The sequence below is a fragment of the Leptinotarsa decemlineata genome, unplaced genomic scaffold, assembly GCF_025532065.1.
Source record: "Leptinotarsa decemlineata unplaced genomic scaffold, Ldec_3_MD MMD2_tig00026336_RagTag_RagTag, whole genome shotgun sequence".
NCBI classification, from domain to species: Eukaryota; Metazoa; Arthropoda; class Insecta; order Coleoptera; family Chrysomelidae; genus Leptinotarsa; species Leptinotarsa decemlineata.
This window is the reverse complement of record NW_027412692.1, coordinates 6,099,057-6,116,075: the sequence shown is the minus strand read 5'-3', so window position 1 is coordinate 6,116,075 and position 17,019 is coordinate 6,099,057. Positions and strand designations below refer to the sequence as shown.

Sequence of the window (17,019 nt, the reverse complement as noted above, 5' to 3'; positions counted from 1 at the left end):
ATTACTAGTTGTTGCCCATGACTACAAGATTTTTTAAGAACAATAAGTGTTATTATTATTATCATTGATTCATAAGAAAATCATTTCACAAACAGTAAACATAGTTAAACACAGAATCAGTTAAATCAACTGGACAGTATTTTTATAATACATTAATTAACACCACACCCAATTTGGTTATGCAGTTTTTGAGACCAGCGTTCACAAATGCACAGAGAAAAAAATTCTAAAAATCGTTGTTGGGTTCTATTCAGTTGAAAAATATCCCCAATGATAGTTCTTCTTAAATATCTTTCATGTACAGACATCAATCAGTTACACTTTTATTACATGCATTGATTATAGAAAATAGAAAGCCACTTTTTAATTACACCTGGAAATATTTAAAACAAAACTTTTACTTCAAAGTCTGTTTGTAGTTATGCCTCTTAATATTGATCCAATGTGAAAAAGTTTCATTTTCAAGCCTTTTCAGAAGATTTTTCAGAATTTTATACATAATGATTTAATCAAAGAACATGAGCATTGTCAATAAAATAATATAGATTCCTAACAATAAACCACGAGCAGATTGATATTCAGCAACAAATGAATTGAGTATACACATTTTTTAATATATTTTTATTTTCAACAAATTACTGTTGGTTTAATTTTTACTGAATATCACAATCACATAATACGGCATTCAATACACACTTAGTAGTTCAATATGAAAAGTCAGGAATAGAAAAAAAAAAGAAAAATATATTAATGTAGGAATATTATTTACAAGAACTAACTTAAGGTTATCTATGTATTGGTATGCGATATTACCAACCAGGATATTATGAAGTAGAAAAGCCCTATAGGATAAACTGCTAATAATTTTCTATTTGGTTTCTGGCTGTCCCCCAAAAATATCATGGAAGCTGAAATGAATAACATTTTATTAATAATAATATTAACGATTTATTTTCCCAAGAAACGTGCATAACATAACTAAGTACGAACAAAGCAAATAAAAGATAAGTCATAACCGAAACTAAAAAAGATACATTAGTGAATATACTTCAACAATTAATTTTGAAAGTCAAATTTTAATTGAACCAATCAGAATCCAACAACTTGCATATTGCTATATAGACACAACTATTTAGTAGTTATTCGGTTGCAAGCAAATATCCTAGTTAGTTGTATGACTATCACCATCAAAACTAATTTTGAAGAAAGATTGACCTTATTTTCAAAACAGTTTTTACGAATTTTATGATATTTTCGATATTGAAATGAATAATATATTCTCACTCGCCAACAATTAATTTTGAAAGTCAAATTTTAATTGAACCAATCAGAATCCAACAACTTGCATATTGCTATATAGACACAACTATTTAGTAGTTATTCGGTTGCAAGCAAATATCCTAGTTAATTGTATGACTATCACCATCAAAACTAATTTTGAAGAAAGATTGACCTTATTTTCAAAACAGTTTTTACGAATTTTATGATATTTTCGATATTCAAATGAATAATATATTCTCACCATAAGTAGCCCAAAGGAAGCCTGTCATTGAGACAGTCAATCGAAGAAAAAACAACAAATTGGTTTGTTCTACTAGCAATATTATCCTACATATTATGAGAGCCACAGTGGTTGGGAGTAAACAGTACCCTAGAACACAAACGCTCTGGAAGAATGATCTGAAAAATATGTAGACTTTAGAAAGACCTTTATTTGAACAGGAAAAAGTGCAGTTTCTGTTTTGATAGATTACAAAAAGAGGCCAAATTTTCTGAATTTTTCAACATACACTGTTTGTTCAAAAAAACCAGGTGAATTTTGATTTTTCTCAAAAAATATTAATTCAATAAAAAATTTCTATTTTGTCCCCTTTCAAGTAGTCCCCCTCAGATATAAGACACTTGTGCCAGCATTCTGTCCAATCCTCGAAGCAGTTCCGATATACAGTTTTTGGTATGTCTGAGCTCTCTCAGTGGTTTGGATTTTATCTCCTCAACCGTCGCAAAACGACGTCCTTTCATGGGTCTCTGCAATCTTTGAAACAGAAAATAGTCGCAAGAAGTCAAATCTGGTGAATACAGTGGCTGAGGCATGATTACGATGTTTATGGCCAAAAAATTATGAACAAGCAATGACTAGTGAGCTGGTATTTTCATGATGCTTCTCGCAAGTGGCGCATAACTTCAAGATAAACAGCGAGCAAAACCTTAACATTTGATCGTGCTATTTTTAGTCTTGACTCTTCTGGACGATTGGACTTTTGTTTCGATGTCATAACCATATACCCATGATTCGTCGCCAGTTATAACTTAATTCCAGTTATGACTTAATTCAAAATTTCCTGGGCGATGTTCATTCAATTCAATATTGTATACAAAATTGGATGCAAACTCATTGATCCATTTTTTCGATAGCAGAAAATTGTTTAACTCGCAAAACACTATGTGTATCACCAACTGTGAACATATGTTTGAGACGAGTGTATCAACAAAAAAATTTAAAATCAGTAATCAAATTCACCTCATTTTTTCAACAGTCCACATATGAACTCTCTATAAATAGATGGTGAGTCACATTTTCACTTACATATTTCCTCCTAATAATTTGGAATTCAGTGTTACTACCATGGATCCAATCCATACAATGACAAAAAATTCTGAAAATTCCGGGCCGCCATCTTTTAAATTTTCTGCAGCAGATCCTTGAAGTATCCTATGAAGAGTTGAAGAACTATTAGTGACTATATTTATTAATTCGGCTGGGTTTATGAGTTATGTTATCAAAACCAACTCTAATTTGTTCTTTCCCTTCTTCCAGGACCAAGACCTTTTGGGGATGAATGGTAGGTAGAAATATCAATCATTTAGAACTCAGTCATGAAATACGTAAGTTTTTTCGTTACAATAATAATACTTTTTTTTTGAGAACAATCTCAAAAGAAGTCAGTATCATTCCAGTACTAGATGATGTTTCATAGTTTTGACACAATAAACAATGACCATTTTTTTACATCACGCAGCACTACCAGAAGAAGGTTGAAAAAAAAAACTGGAAACCTTTTTTTTTTTTCTTCAAAGGAATCTAACTCTGAGTAAATTAACAGACATCTTAAAACTTTTATACTTACATTGCCATAAATGTACATAGTACTAAGGGTCCCCACAAATCCCCTGAAAAAAAAAAGAAAACTTAATATTATTGGAAACTTGATTGAAACAAGTTTTACAGAATTATCATCTTGTTAATATGAAAAAAATCAAATAGGTAATAAATAAGTATCATACTTTTGTATTGATTGACGGGTAGGGAAAACAGCCTTAACATCAGAATATAATTAAGGAAGAACAACTGCTCAGTTTTAAGTACTACATAGTTTGTTGAAAATTATCACTTATAAGATCATATTGAATAAATTTACATAAAAATTCATCAATTTTTATCATTAATATACAGTGTCTACCAAAAAGTCTGCATATTATGGAACACTTTTACTAATAATTTTTCAAAAAAAATGTATTCTACATTAGAGTTGGTGCATTGCCTATAATTCAAAACACAATAATCAAATTTCATATTTGTCTTATTGTATACAAGGAAAGTCATAATGAGGAAACATTTTTCCCAAATTTTATGGCAATTTTTTTTTGGTTGTAAACAAGACGTATTTCCACCTACAGTTCTCATTTAGCAATTGAGAAGTTTATGTCAAAAACTGCTTATTAGCTCATAAAATTTATTTTCACTTACATTCTTTCAATAATGCCTTTTTCTCTTTGGGAAATAACACATAGATAAACTTCACACCTACAGCTTTCAAGTCTCTCATCTGAAAAATGTAAGTTATTTCATTTCATAGATAACAACAAAAACTTACAATTGTGTCTCTTATAGGTTCATCCAAAGTATTGAAATCAGGTTGTCCTAACTGGGTTGTATTTTGGGATTTAGGAACATTCATTTCCCCTTCAACATACCCCCCAACATCTTCAAACATCTAAAGAACAATAAAAAAAATTATGTCAACTGTACATATGTGAAATTATTAATCACCTCTAATTTGGTAGTATCCATGTTCATAGATCTTTCTATTGAAAAAACTTATTAATTGGTTCTTGGTACGTTTACATTAAGATTTTTAATTTTTGGTTCCAGCCGTTTGTATTTTCCATTGACATGTCAATATCTCTTTAACCTCACTTTTATGACTTACTGAAAATAGTGAAAATGGTGACGTGACTTTATGCTAGCAACCTGTTATACCGACCAAACGACGATAATGAAAGTCGATTCCGCGATAGGGAATACTTTTAATCATATATAATATGATGTATCATGATAGGACGGTAGCCGGTAGGGTTGATGTGGGTGGTTTGCTCCACTTATTCTATCGACCGCTGTGTGAACCATTGGTTCAAGCCGCATGGCCGGACGATCGATTTCCACTTGCTATCGTCCAACCCTTGTTAGTAATCGCACGTTAAAAGGCGAGACTTCGTTAGTCCTTAGCTCGTACAAGTTTTGACTTTTGAGAGTTGTCGTTCGTAGGAGGGCGACAACTGGTCAACGGAAAAAAATACTTCAACAGATTCATGGTCAGATTACTGCACGCAACGTTCGTTACACGCATTTTCATTAATGCTATTTAGTCATTTGAATATTTCATTGGATAAGAGATGTCACTGCATTTCAGACTTCTTCACAAAAATGTATGTAAAATTTTCCAGGTGTCGCTACATATTCCAAATTTCATAATCTATTATTTTTATGTGATAATAAGCTTCATTTCAAATTGAACAAATACCTATTTTTCAATTAGAAAAAACTAAAAGAAAACAAAAAAATGTTCAATAGTTTTATCATACTACCATTGTACTGCAGTAGGTATAGGCAGGGCCAGATTTAGGGGAGAGCAGGCTTGGCTACTGCCCCAGGGCCTACACAGTAGAGGGCCCTTACAATGAAGAAAAATAAAAAATATCTAAATTTGGATATGGGATTTTTCATTTGATTGTCATCAAGTATAGGTCATTTTTATAATATTTACTTTGTTAGCAAAACAACACCAAATTATCAACATATTAATTATTCTTGAAATAATACAATAATCTGTGGAACCAAATACAAAAGGAGGAAACTTTAAAAATTTCCAGAAAAATCACACTCAATCGACCGCTGTGTGAACCGGTAGCTCGAACCGAAAGTCCGGACGATCGATTTTCACTTCCTAACGTCCAACCCATGTTAGGGTTGGACGATAAGAAGTCGTCGTAGGGGGACGACAGCTGGTTAACGGAAAAACATATTTCAACAGAACATAACAGAATTGGAAACTCTGGCGTAAAATAATTTTTTTGAAAATACTTCCTTAGCACCAGAACAAAAAACTGACTTCTGACACGCATTTCGCTAACCAAATTACCATCATGAAGAGATAATTATTACGAGATTATGGTAACATGGTGATGGTCTGAAGGATATAACAAGGTTTACATTTTATTAAACTTCTCTTACACAGTCATTATTATTAGTACAAAATATTTGAATACCACGAACAACTTTTACATATTCAAGAAACGTGCATCTTTCTTACAAAGGGTACTGCATGCAATGACAGCATGTTCTGATATACTCGACAAAGGAACTGTAAGCAAAACATTTTCAACTTTTAAATTACTGCAAAACACAAGCACTCCAGGAAAATTCTTAAGGCGCTCTGAGAGCGATTCCTGTGCGAAAGTAGCGATTCACGTCGGATTTGAATCTTTGGAGGATAAATTCATTTGGAAAAAGATTCTCAGGAAGTTTATTCCACATAAACGCAGTTTTCCAAATGAAAGAATCACTTGAACACCTACCGTGAAAGTATCTATATAAAAGAGAGACAAAACTTTTCTTCGATGATAAAGAATATCAATGTTGCAAGTGATGTTCGTGTCTCCAATCAGGCGGATGGCTCTTTTCTGGATGGAATCCAACAGCTTCAGGGTATGCTTAGGGGCGAAGCTCCATACACGAGAACAATTATCCAAAGAAGATCTGATCTGAGCTTTATAAAGCATCAACAGTTTCCGAGGTGTGTACAATTTTCTGGTTCGAGACAGTGATCCAAGCTTTTGAGAAGCAGCCTTTGCAATATTGGTGTCCATTTTAACCCCCAACAAACTTATCGAAGCAGAAAGCGGAATTGTCTGTCCTGGCATTATTATATCCAGTTCGGAGACATTTTTTTTTTTGGGAAAACCGATGCCTTGGTTTTCGTGGCATTAACCTGATACTTTCACTTCTAGATCCTGACGGTGAAGATGTGCATCCACAGTCGATGTCCTTGAATCTAAATGGAATGACAAGTGTGCTGTCGCCAGCAAAGCAATATATGCAAGCTGAGTATTGAGAAACCTTGGGCGTTTGCATGGATGATTAGATCGTTAGGTAATATAAGTACTTCTGAATTATTTACAAAAGAAGTCATAGCAGATGGAAGTGACGAACACAAATATAAATCTCCGTTTTTCCCAAAAAGACACAACCGGAATGTCTGTAGAATTTGGAGATAATAACCCAGTTTTTAATATAACATGGCTTGTCTCCTTTGAGTCAATGCTCCCTCTTTGGTGGTGTTATTTATTACGTATCTGACGTTTTATTTTTGGCCTAAAACATGCACTTGGGGTTTCTGATGTGCATCATTTTCACTGCAATATCGTTTGATGAAAATAACAGCAATTTTTTCTTTCAGTTTTCTTACTTTTCGGTATCTAACATTTGACTGATTTTTGTTTCTCATTAACAAGAAATATTAAGAAAGTATGAAATTGTTTTTATTTGAATTGGTGGAAAAATTCATGAACTTTGCGATAGGTAATATTGTTTGATAGCAACAAATTAATTTTGATATTGTTGATATTACTGGTATTGAACATAATTATCTTATAATCTGTTGCTCCATATTGTAATTTGGAAGATGTCCTTTGTTTATATACGATAATTCTGTTTCTGGGTAAGACATTTCTTCAATTTTATAGTTATTGCCAGGGTCGTTTTCTGCAAAGTTATAGTTATGCTGGCTTATTTGCCGTCGTTCAAACCATCGTTTCTTGAAACTTCTTCAAGTTTCTCATTCAACATTTGAAAGGTATTCGTCTTTGGACATTGTTAAGAATTTTGTGGTTAAAGGGTTTCTTCTTCAAAGTTCTGATTTTCTTTTTAATTCATCTTTTCAGTGGTTTTTCATGCATCGTGATTCTTCGTAACATGTTTATCTTTCTCACAAGGGTTATGTGCTTTTATAACACTTTCTAATCCTATGATTGATGTCTGAGTCGACTCATCTATGAAAACTGTTTTAACGAATTTTGAAGTGTTCATACAATTTAGCGCGTACGTATGTGATAATTAAAGAAGCAATTTGATGTTTTCAACAATTTTTTTTGGTTCTTTACAATAAATAAAATATTACCCTTATATATTTATTTATCAGTCTATTTTGTGTTATGGATCCACACACTGTCTAGTGACATTTTTTAGAGCATGTAAAGATTTCAAACGCATTGAATAACTTTCTTTGATACGGAACCTTAAACACAATGGAACGGTTTAAGTAATTTTGTTGTTACATTGTTTGAGGATATTATAAATATATCATAAGAGAGACGAATTCCTTATTCACACGTACATAAACTATGCGAAATGTTCAAGCTTTGTCTGTGTTTATTTTTCAACTTTCATACTGTGTTCACGGGTGAAACGGACACGAAAAATAATGGGGAATCTCCAGCGATTTCTGCTTCTACTAATGTAACAATTACGGTGTCAAATCTAACTGATATTACTTCGACCTATCAGGCGCCAGTTATGGAAAGATTCACACAGCCAATGATACAAACAGAAAGAGGTTTGCCACATACAGTATTAAACAATGAAGAAGTAGCTAATAAAACGATCGGCCAGGAAAGAATTCAACAATTCAAACCTAGTCCTCATTTGGGAACGTATTACGAGCACAATCCATTTCCTGTGACACCAGCTCATGCAGAGGCAAAATCGCATGGATCTTATTTTCCCAGAGTTTGGGAAGAAAACCCACGAACTAGTCTCAATAACAACCCTGTCGTATGGACTGAAACACCAAGCGTGCCTACGTGGATGGAGAAGCAGAATATTCAGAACCCCTGGGAACAGAACGTGTGGACTGAGAATCCCCAACAAAATGTTCTGCCTGGTAAAACAACTATAGACACCGGAAAGGTGAAATTTCCCATAACAGGACACGACAGGCCGTATCAATTCGTGACTGTTGTAGAAAATGTACCGCTTCTTGATTATTCAGTCACGACAGAAAGTTTGCCTATTATTAATCATCGTAAAATTAAGTTCAAAAACCCCTTAGAACCTACTTCAAGTTTCTGGGGAAAACTTTTAGGGTATGGCAACGCTAAAGATAAAGTACCAGAGCCTCTGCAGAAAACATTCTATGACTATAATTCACTGGAAAAACCTCTACAACTCAACACTTATGAGATCCCGAAAGAGCATACCTATAACGTAGACCAATACGAACCGTATGGCAGGTATGCAGTGAATCCTTGGAAAAAAGTAATAAAGTTTTTGGCCACCATAATTCCCATTGGTCTGTTTATCAGTGCTCTGACACCCACTGTTATTACAGTTTCGTCAGCTAATGACACGTGAGTAATCTTTGATATTCTAACTATTTATTGAATTTGAAGAAGAACGCACACATTAGGTTGTTTCAAAAGTCTTGTTGGTTTTTATGAGTCTACACTCAATGAATGCTTATTCAATTCAATCGAAATAAGCGCCATTTGAATCGATAAACTTTTGCCAACGTATCACAAGTCGATTGATTCCGTCACTATAGAAATTGAGTACTCAGGATTCGATGAAGTCGATGGTTTGTTGTGATGGTTTGAGAGCTGGCGCCACGTTCTTCCAATATCTCACTTTTGTGATGGACCAGAGTCCTAAAATCCTCGTCTTGGATCACTGTAGGTCATCCGTCAATTAAATTCATCACTGAAACTGAGGCAAACAATTCAATAAATTCTCTACACTCTACAATTGCAAATTTTCCACAAACCATCCCATACGGATATCATTATATACAGTGTGTAAAAGCCAAATGGAATAAATTAATTATTTCGGTTACTGTACATATTTAAAAAAACTCGAAACACGTCAAATGTAAATAATAATTTGACATTCTTCAACGTAAAAATAGCACCCCTACCTTCAACCCCCTTCGAATGACAGGTACAACCCCCAATTTATTTAGGGTTGATGTTAATAATGTTCACATCCTAATATCTACTACCTGTTGTGTTTTGGTTTTACCTCCGTAACCAATCTTTTGTAAAACTGTTATTTTGTGCATTTCCGTTAATCTAACTATTTGTCAGACTGCAAGTTAACGAAATTTATAAACTTTAATTAAAATACTGACAACTAATATTGTAACATACAAAACAAGTTGACAAGGCGTTTTAAACTAACGTTGCCACGGATTTTATTTACATTTTTTTAAAGGATACCATCTAAAAAGAGCATTGCTATGATTTTGCTTACTTTCTAACATCTATACCTCAACATGAAATAAGTTTTGAGTATATTGCAATAAGTTTTGAGTGCATTTTATCGAATTTTGGTAACCGCATGATGTTAATTTATTTTATCTTAATTGTTGCAATAAACTTAAAAGCCATAACATTTTTGAATAGTGATTGAAGAGACGTTATATCACAAGCCTATACCTGTACCTGCCATTCGACGTGGGTTGAAGGTAGGGGTAGCATTTTTCCCTTGAAGTATGCCAAATTATAATTTACATCTTGTTAAAATATGTACCGTAACCAAAATAATGAATTTATTACATTTCTTTCACACACTGAATAGTTTTTCAAGTAGCATCATTCAATAGTATGCTTCACAGGACCAGGACGTAATTTGCACAAAGAACTGACTCCATTCTTCACAAAAAACTACGAAACAAGCCATTTACCATGTTTATCCCACTTCAAGCCATTGACATACTTTGTCAACCGCTCGTTTTCGAAAAAGAAAAATTTGGTGGTTGCTTATCAAACAAAAAATAAATTAGGCAAATTTATCAAAAACAAAACAAAACTTGACTTTCGGATAGATCAAGTTGACTTTATAAGTTGATAATTTGACTTGTTATTTGTGCCCAAAACTTTATATTATTCAACCAGGGAGAATTTTTTTCTAAAGAATAGACGATAGGAGTAGTTTTTTGAATGTGAGGACTAACTCCACATTTTCAAAGTATCTTTCGGCAGGCGGCCATAAGTTGAATCACGACTATGACGTATTGTTACATTTTTTCTCGTGGGTTGATCAATAATTGACTACACTGAATAATGAAACTTAACTTTATTTCACTTCAAATAAATACACAAATACTTTAACTAAAACTTCAACTATATTTTTAGAGATTCAAAGCTACTTGATGTACGACAGTTATCATGATTATAATACTCGCACTAAAACAAAAGGTAATGTAAAGCTAAACGCAACAAAAAAGTCAATTGGGCAACACTCTTACAAATACCACAGTGCACAAATTTTTAATTACTGACCTGATCTGTACAAAACATACATTCATAAAATAAATATTATATATATATATATATATATATATATATATATATATATATATATATATATATATATATATATATACCACCCCATATATATATGGGGTGTTCATCCGTTCACCTGTTTTTCCACCTGAGGGTTGTTGATGGCTTTTGGCAGTTCTCCTATCTGTTTTTCTACCTGAGGGTTGTTAATGGCTTCTGGCGGTTCTCCTACCTGCGATGGTTCATTATCAATTTGTGGTTGTCTTTGGTGGTTGTTTTTAATTATTGTTTTCCAAATCCTTGGGATGTTTAGTGAGTCATCCCTTTTGTTGATGAGGCCTTGCTTTTCGATTTCGATAGCTTCCCTGATTTGTCGAATTCTTGGGTTTTGCACCTGTGCTATCTGTTTTGTGGACTCAAATGTAATCCTGTGACCTGTTTGTAGATGATGTTGAAAGAGGGCAGAGGAGGTTTGTTTTGTTCTTATCGAGTTTTTGTGCTCCTGGGTTCTGGCAGATATACGTCTGTTGGTCTGACCGATATATTGTTGACCACAGTCCTCGCATGTGATGCTATATACTCCTTGGTTTTCTAGGGAAATTCTCTCTTTCGGTCTGGGCAGCCAACTGGATATCGTTTTGTGCGGTTTGTAGGTTGTCCGGATATTTTTACGTCTTAGTATTCTCCCGATTATGTCGGTCACACCTTTGACATATGTCAAAGAGATGATGGCGGAACGTCGAATATCGAATAGTACACAACGGATGAACACCCAGAAAAACAACACATCATATTCTACCATCCGTGAAAACCTACATTGTAATATATATATATATATATATATATATATATATATATATATTACATATATATATATATATATATATATATATATATATATATATATATATATATATATATATATATATATATATATATATATATATATATATATATATATATATATATATATAGAGTACTAATTAGGTGGAATTTAGTCAATTTGAACACGCCTGACTGAGCTATCGTATACCTAATGAAACGCGTGTTGTGATTTTGTAAACTGTTCAATGAAAACCTCACAATAAAGTGTTACTATATTCCTTTTTTGTTTCAGACAATCCAGATACAGGAATGATGATTCAAAAGAGCAAAATGTCGCTAAGCGTTTGACATCTTCTTTGACTTATTTCGATAAACTCAATCAAGACGGATGCGAGGATAAAGTTCTATGTGAATTACTCGTCAGCGCTTTATTTTCCAAGAATGCCGAGAGACATATCAGAAATTTGTTGGATAACTTCATACAACAGTAAGTATGAAACATTTCTTTTGGGTGTCATCGGTCATTAGCCTCGTGTCCTGGGTAGGCAATGTTAATAACTCCCCGAGCAACCTAGGGAGCATCATAACTATTCGTAGTCCGTCAGCCATGTAAAGCAAAATCATATCAACTTCAACCAGATAAATTCCCGCGAGAAAAATATCTCGAAGGTAGGTACACAGGTTCGAAATTTAAAAATGATGAAATCAGTGGGAAGGCGATTACGATTGAAAACATGTAAAAAGTAATAAACAATATAGGCAACCTCTGAAAACAAATATGTGAGATTGTTAACTGTAATGAGGCGTAAGGCTTTCTCAGCTTCTAAATACTGCAACTTCTACACAACTTCATTTAAGCTCCGAAATGCTAAGGTTTCTGGTAGATTTCATCAATTTAATGTGAGCCAGTTTCAATTACAAACTCGGTCAGTACACATCAGTCTTCCAGTTGATAGTAACCAAGTAGAATTTAACTCAATATCGAGCGTGGTTTTAGCCGGAGAAGCAGTTGTTCTCCGACATGCATTTTTTAGAACATACTGAGCAATGCTCATGCGACGGTTTTTTTGGTGAAAATTCAGCAATTTTGAATCGAAGCTTTTGCCACTTCTAAACATTTTTCTGATTCAGAGTACAATCACCGTATGCCACTGTCAATATCACAAGTGCTTTTGAGTACTCAATTTAATTTTTCACACAAAATTTGATGAAAATTCTTTGATTCATATTAGAAAATCGCCGAGCACGCTAAACTTCCATGCATCACCATCAAACTAAATACGATAAATAGCTGAAACTGTGAACATATATTCGAGACGAGTGTAACAACATTAAAAAGTGAAAATAAACGCTAATCGAATGTACATTGCCGGCGAAATTTGAGCATTCACCTTATTTTTTGAACATTCTACGTATATGGAATTTCGCACCTTGAGGTTGCTAATTCACATCTAGAAAAACGTCACCTGCCTGATGAGACCCAAACATCTCAAGAAACGTTGATAGTCTGGAACGTCTACAAAAATTGTTGATCATGTCATTCCATCTACAACAGTATATGTCAGAAGTATGTTGAAAACTATTAGATACTGAACATCTCTTCAAAGTTCATCTCAATACACCTCGAACTAAATTTTTGAAGATCTCTTTCATTTGGAGAAACACATTCTTATGAAATGAACTCTCCAAGATTGTTTTTCCGAGTGCTTGTTATGTACATATATTTAAGTCCAACGCATTCCTTCACAGAAATAGTTATATCTTCAAGAGTTTTTTCATGGAATTAAATTTTGATAATAAAATTCAAGTGTAACTTGAATTAAAATAATCAATTATACTTGTTTCAGAGAGGACTTACAAAATAAAAAGGACGATCTGCTGAAAATTTTTGAAGCTGTGAAAAACCAGGACTGTTCTCCGATCTTATGTGGAAACATAAAAAATCCAACATAAAAACAACGATGGAATTTTATTTATATTTTTTGTACCTTGTACTCTATACAGGGGTGCGCAAAAGTCCGGAATGAAATTAATATCTTTTTAATCAGTATTTTAGGAAAAAAAACGCTGAAATACGTCAGTTGATTTCACGTTGCACGCATTTTTTGGCAAAAAATGAAATTTTTTTTACAACCCCTTAGCTGCAACTCTTCCCAACTTTTTTTTTTCAAATGCAAACCTATGTCGTGTATGGGCTTATTGAAAAGCTCGTAAAAATGGATTCTGACCATACCCTTTTTTTGTGGTTACAACGAAATGGGGAAAAACTCTTTCGAAAAGTTACAAATACCTAACTTAGAGCTATCTACGAGAGAATTAACGTAACAGATGCTGAAATTGGCCTCCACCCTCTACTTGGCAGGTTCCTAGGCGAGGTAAAACCCGTCTACGGAATTCCGAATGGCCTCAGCCGGTATGTTATGTGATTCCACTCTAATTCTGCTTTTTAGATCTTCTATATTAGCCGGCCTATTTTAATAAACCTTGTCTTTCACATATCCCCAATAAAAATAATCTAATGACGTTAAGTCTGGGTATCTTGGTGGCCATTCAATTGTACCACGTCGTCCAATCCAGCGTCTTGCAAATATGTCATCGAGATATTCTATGACATTGATACCAAAATGTGGGAAAGCGCCGTCCTGTTGGAACCAAAGTGTTTCAGTGGGGATATCTGGATCTACTTCAATGGGAAACATAACAGCTAAAGCAGGGACTAATTCTAAGCGTAAAAAGTCTAAGTAGCATGCAGCTGTAAGGTTTCCCTCAAAAAAGTATGGCCCTAATATTCTGTTGTTGATGATACCTGCCCATACATTTACTTTCTGAGGACGCTGCGTACAAGCTTCGCATAAATAGTGTGGGTTTTCCTGACTCCAGAATCGATAGTTGTGCTTGTTAACTACTCCATGTAAATAAAAAGTAGCTTCGTCCGAAAAGAGTATGTTGAGTGGAAATCCATTATTCTCGTCACAGCGCCTCATTATCACCTCACAAAATTGCAAACCCCTGTCATAGTCATCTTCCAAGAGCTCTTGGACAAGACATACCTTATATGGGTGGTATTTTTCTGTTTTCAAAAACCTCCCAATCGTACGTCTAATGGGCTAATGAAACCGTTGACAAATGTGGATCTTCCTGCAGAGATACGGCAGGAAGATCCACATTTGCAGCTAAGGGGTTAAAAAAAATTATTTCATTTTACTGCAAAAAAATGCGTACAACGTGAAATCAACTGACGTGTTTCAGCGTTTTTTTCCTAAAATACTAGTTAAAAAGATATTAATTTTATTCCGGACTTTTGCGCACCCCTGTATAAAATGAATATTACTGGAGTTTTTTTCCAACACCAATTCGTTATTTTCAACACCTCGACACGTGTTTCGATCACCAAGTGATCATCTTCAAAGAGGAAGATTAAAACTGAGGTGTGAAACTAAGGATTTGGTGTTGGGAAAAAACTCCAGTAATATTCATTACTACACCAAAGGTTCCAAACAGTGCATCATAAGCACCCCTGTATAGTCTTTCCAATATACAAATTTGATCAATGTAACACAAGTCGAGCAATTGCAGCTAGGAACCAGTAAATCTGTATCATCGGCATAATTAGTGATAGTAGCCCCCTCGTTATTTTAAATATCTGGTATGAATACTATATTTCTGTTACCAATTTACTAAATTAAATGAACGAAAAAATGAATTTTCAATTATCTTTGCAGGAATCAATTGTTGAAAGTTGGTTCCATGGCAGAAACTCCTAAAGGTGTGTCAAATGGATTTTTTTTAATTTTCTTATGTTGAACTCTGTTTTTTGCACTCTACTAACCTACTTATATTTGATTCATTTATTGAGGTTTTGGCCCTAGATATTCATCCAATTTTTTGAAAGTATAAGGTAGTTTTTATAGGATTCGTCATGAAAAATTTAATAAAACCGCTCGAAACTGAAAAACGACTACACTCGTAATCAACTTTTACGTTTGGAATTCTGAGAGATTCATTAATTAAATTTAGCATAATTGGATTCATCAATATTCGTGTCTCCTCGACCTTGTGATCCAAAATCATTTCATTTTCTATTTGAATTTAGTATTAGAGGTGAAAGTGAAAGTTCGACGTGTTTGTGGGTACAATTACGACCATTCTGCTAACTTGCAGCAGTTGTCAACGGTTTTTACATACAAATAAATAATTTCTTTTGTGTGACACCTTGATCAACAACTTTAATGAATTCAGAACGTTGCAATGTGCAGGATCAAGGTTGATTGACTCATTCTTTCTTCAATTCAGTCGAAAGTTTGTATTTATGAACGACTATCGAAAACATTTGTTTCCTAACGACTTTTATTATTCTTGAATGCAACTGTAAAGTGTGTGTAATGAATAATTCAAACATACTTCCAAAATTGATTATTTCGAACAGTTTGATATGTGCTTGAGCTCTCTTACCGATTTGGTATTTATCTCCCCAATTGTCACATAACGCTGTCCTTTCATGGGAATCTTGGGAACAACAGGAAAAAGTCGACTGACTCAGAGTACAATCACCGTATGCCACTGTCAACATTTCAAGTTTTTTTTAAAGCATTCACCCTCAGTCACGGGTCATTTTGACCCACACGACATGAGACGAACCGAAATTTTTAGTTTCGCATGTGAATAGTGGGGTAATTCTTTCAGTAGTCTCCTATCGCCACATCATATTTGTTCTGACATGTTAGTCGAGCATTGTGCGTTCCTGTGTTTGTTGATATTGCTGTATTTGGGTCAAATTGATCCATGCGTAGTTTGAAGTGGCCACTCACTGAAGCTGAAATCTTACAAATTGTTGAAGATGATATGTATGTTGGGAGATATGTAATTCCACAGATAATCCAGATGGAGATGTAAATATCTTCGAAGTGCAAGAGAGAGTAGCTGCCACTGAAGCTCTTCTAAATGAAGAAGATAAGAGTGAACCCGAGGAGAGTCATCATGAAGAAATAGGCGAACATGATACTGATAGCGAACTGAATGGATACCTGCCAATGAACAAGAATCTGCTGAAGTTGAAAGTGCAGAGAGGAAAACTGAAGAAGTAAAGGAATATAATCGTCAAGCATCTTATGATAGAGACAAAATGGAATGGTCGAAAAATGCACCAAAGATGCACCAAGAAAGAATCCACCTTCGACAGGTTTGCAAGCCTGGAAACTAGTTCCAAAATAGAGAATATGCAACTGAAATATAACATGTTGAAAAGAAGGAGGAATTGCCGATCGCAGTTCTCTGCTTCCTTCATTTACAATACCGACCAAGAAGAAATAGATGCTTTGATTGGACTGCTCTATTTAATTGACGTTTTCAAATCAGGTCATGAGGATCTCAGATCTCTATAGGCCAGCGATGGAACTGGCAGAGACATATTCAGATGTACGATGTTACCTGCAAGGTTTTCTTTCTTGTTATCCTCTATTCGATTCGATGATGATTGTACAAGAGAGGAAAGAGTGAAGGAAAACAAGTTGGCCGCAATATCTGAGGTATTCAATCAAATCGTCCAAAATTTGAAGAGTTGTTACCCTCCTTTTCTGC

The 17,019-nt window shown here is 34.2% G+C and overlaps 2 protein-coding genes across 2 annotated transcripts; one reads left to right on the top strand and one right to left on the bottom strand.

Moving 5' to 3' along the window:
* Positions 1-724: 724 nt before the first annotated feature.
* On the bottom strand, positions 725-4,224 carry LOC111517876 (protein YIPF6). Its single transcript, XM_023174162.2, has 7 exons — positions 4,052-4,224; positions 3,876-3,995; positions 3,749-3,827; positions 3,129-3,171; positions 2,588-2,713; positions 1,523-1,680; positions 725-908 (listed from the first exon to the last, which is right to left on the bottom strand). Exons 1-7 carry the CDS (start codon positions 4,076-4,078, stop codon positions 790-792), a joined length of 672 nt encoding a protein of 223 aa, XP_023029930.2. The 5' UTR covers positions 4,079-4,224; the 3' UTR covers positions 725-789.
* Positions 4,225-7,863: 3,639 nt separating this feature from the next.
* LOC111517609 (uncharacterized) lies at positions 7,864-13,484 on the top strand. The gene is made up of 3 exons (XM_074183223.1): positions 7,864-8,685; positions 11,735-11,929; positions 13,290-13,484. Exons 1-3 carry the CDS (start codon positions 7,874-7,876, stop codon positions 13,393-13,395), a joined length of 1,113 nt encoding a protein of 370 aa, XP_074039324.1. The 5' UTR covers positions 7,864-7,873; the 3' UTR covers positions 13,396-13,484.
* The last annotated feature ends 3,535 nt before the right edge of the window (positions 13,485-17,019 follow it).